This window comes from Acanthisitta chloris, unplaced genomic scaffold (assembly GCF_000695815.1).
Source record: "Acanthisitta chloris isolate BGI_N310 unplaced genomic scaffold, ASM69581v1 scaffold12650, whole genome shotgun sequence".
Taxonomy (NCBI): domain Eukaryota; kingdom Metazoa; phylum Chordata; class Aves; order Passeriformes; family Acanthisittidae; genus Acanthisitta; species Acanthisitta chloris.
In genome coordinates, this window is record NW_008653433.1 from 57,763 (window position 1) to 60,378 (window position 2,616).

Sequence of the window (2,616 nt, forward strand, 5' to 3'; positions counted from 1 at the left end):
GCAGAGACAGGTTATATCATCAAGATAACTGAATCAGTGATAATGATCACAAACAAATTCAGTCATTAACAATGGTGTAATTACAACACATTAATGCTGATAATCAGCTACAACACTATAGGCCTCTTGCATCTAATCAAGCATAAGCAATCTTATCCTCTGTAAATCTGTTTCTAAAAATCAAATATCTAGTGCTTATGTTATAAAATTGTTATATCATCAAGATAACTGAATCAGTGATAATGATCACAAACAAATTCAGTCATTAACAATGGTGTAATTACAACACATTAATGCTGATAATCAGCTACAACACTATAGGCCTCTTGCATCTAATCAAGCATAAGCAATCTTATCCTCTGTAAATCTGTTTCTAAAAATCAAATATCTAGTGCTTATGTTATAAAATTGTAAGTCAAAGTTCAGTAGAGGTGACAGGGGAGAAGGGGCAGAGCATTTAAATCTCTATGGCTGATAAGCTAAAATTTGGCTTGAAAATCACTAGGCCCATTTCTGGGCATGCTCTGAAATTTCTCATTCTGGGCTTCACTGCTTCAGGTGACTAAAATTCACAAGTTAACTATTTTCTCTGCTAATTTTATCAGTAGAGCAGGTACTCTACACAAGGAAAATTCTCAGAGATTAACAGAGGAGGTTCCACCAATGCAATAATTGTACATTCAAATACATGATAAAAAAGAAAAGTGAAGGCTGTTCACACGAGAAGGTGGAAGTTCATTCTACTCTCCTTCAATAACTGCATGAGGTATGATGCCTTGGGTGTCAAATGGCTTTAAATTCCCTTTTCTGCTCGAGTGCTGTAAAGACTAATCAGAAGTACTTGCATTCACACCCCACCTAACTTTTGGAACTGCTGAATATCCAAAAGTTATTCTTGTACTAGCAATATTTCTTATATCTTCTTAGTTTCAAAGTCCAAACATTACAATCTCCTAGTATTACTTACTGTTTGTGGAAACTTGTTGTTTTCCTGATACACATGGTTATATCCTACATACACTGCAAGGGCAGCGATGCAGTAGAGAAAAACCAGCACTGCAAGTGCAACAAAGAACTGTGCAGAAGAGGAGAAGTTGCCCACGAGATAGACATCAGTCCAAGTACCACCACAGCCTTTTGGGTCTGGAGCACTAAATACAACAGTGTCCAACCTGCAAAGATTGCATCCTTCATGTAGTTAGTTTGCTATACAGTGGAAACTTCATACACTTGTGCTTCACACTAACAGTGCTTCAGCATTCTGGCTGTGTGAGTTTCCTCTAAAAGACAGCTGGACAAATCTCTAACTGATCATTTATATTTGCATCAGCTATCTGAAGATTGTTCCCCATCCTACACCGAGATATACCATAGTACCTTCAGGAGAAGAATCTAAATCATATTTTTAGAGCAGCTGAACAAAGAACCTCCAATTTGGAAGCAGACTTAACAACATCAGAGAGTGGCAGCTAACCAGGGGATCAGGATTAAAAGGCACAGTGCTGCATTACAGCTGCACAAAAATGCAAGCACAGGAGTTGAATAAAGGCTGTGTTACTAGCAGTGACCAGCACAGAATGAGTTCAGATCCCTACTCTCCCCTCCAGGTGTTGTTACAATGCTGAGTTTTGTGATCAAATTTACACTTGTGTAGTGGTTTTTAATAATCAGCCTCTGAATCCATTGCTCTACTTACTTATGTTCTCGTGCTCACTGAACACATGGAGCACTGACCCTGTGCTCACTGTAGTTGTGCAGCTGCAAGAACAAGGAGTAATCCTTTCTCCTGCTCCAGGAAAGGAGCTTGTCTCTACAACAGCTCTACAATGACACCAGAGTATTTAGTTTTCCTGTGCCCAACACCCTTACCAAGATCATGGTGGAATAAATTGAAGAGCAAGTATTTTTCTATTCAATCTTTGAAGAAAAATAGGATAATAGCACTTTGAAAACAATCTTATCTGGGCCTCCAAAGCAGCTACAAATTGATGAAAAATGAGGCTGTTAAAATTAATTGTATTGTTTTGCTTACTAATTACTTTCTGCAGCATTCATGCACTGCTAGACCAGAGCTTAATACAGAGTGACACAAAGCAGTAACAGCTTGTTGCCATTTCTACCTGCTTCTTTCTTTGGGGCAATAACAACTATAATGCTTTAAACAATTACAACCAAATATTTATTTATTGCTGCTACTGAACTAGCCATAAGTTTGATGTCTTTATTCAGATATATACAGTCAGTACATATTGTAAGGGAACAGAGAGGGGAAAAGGGAATAATAAATAGTTCATGAGACAACTGAAGAGCTAATTCTCACCTGAATGGATAAGCAAAAGCAGCTGTAACTGTTTCATTTACCACACCCTTGCAGGAAACGAGAAGGGTGGTTTCACCTTGAAAGCCTCCACATGTGGCAAAAGCAAAGATGGCAAAAATCTATAGGAATTGATACACAGACGTGTTAGTGCACACCACTAGAGCTCAAAGGACAAACTCAACATTTAGCTGAAACAGCTAAAGAAGGCAAAAAAAAAAAAAAAAAAAGATGGGGAAATGAAGGGGGGGAAAAAATCAAGATGGAAATACAGACATGAAGGGCAAAAAAAAAAAAAA

General features: G+C 37.9%; 1 protein-coding gene across 1 annotated transcript in view; it reads right to left on the bottom strand.

The window, feature by feature from the left end:
* The window catches only part of SYPL1 (synaptophysin-like 1), a 5,142-nt gene that overhangs the window by 1,385 nt on the left and 1,141 nt on the right, over positions 1-2,616 (bottom strand). Inside the window, exons 2-3 of the mRNA XM_009081133.1 lie at positions 2,321-2,439; positions 968-1,172 (exon numbers count right to left, since the gene is read on the bottom strand). Of these exons, the coding sequence (XP_009079381.1) occupies positions 968-1,172; positions 2,321-2,439 (324 nt within the window). The remainder of the gene's footprint in view (positions 1-967; positions 1,173-2,320; positions 2,440-2,616) is intronic.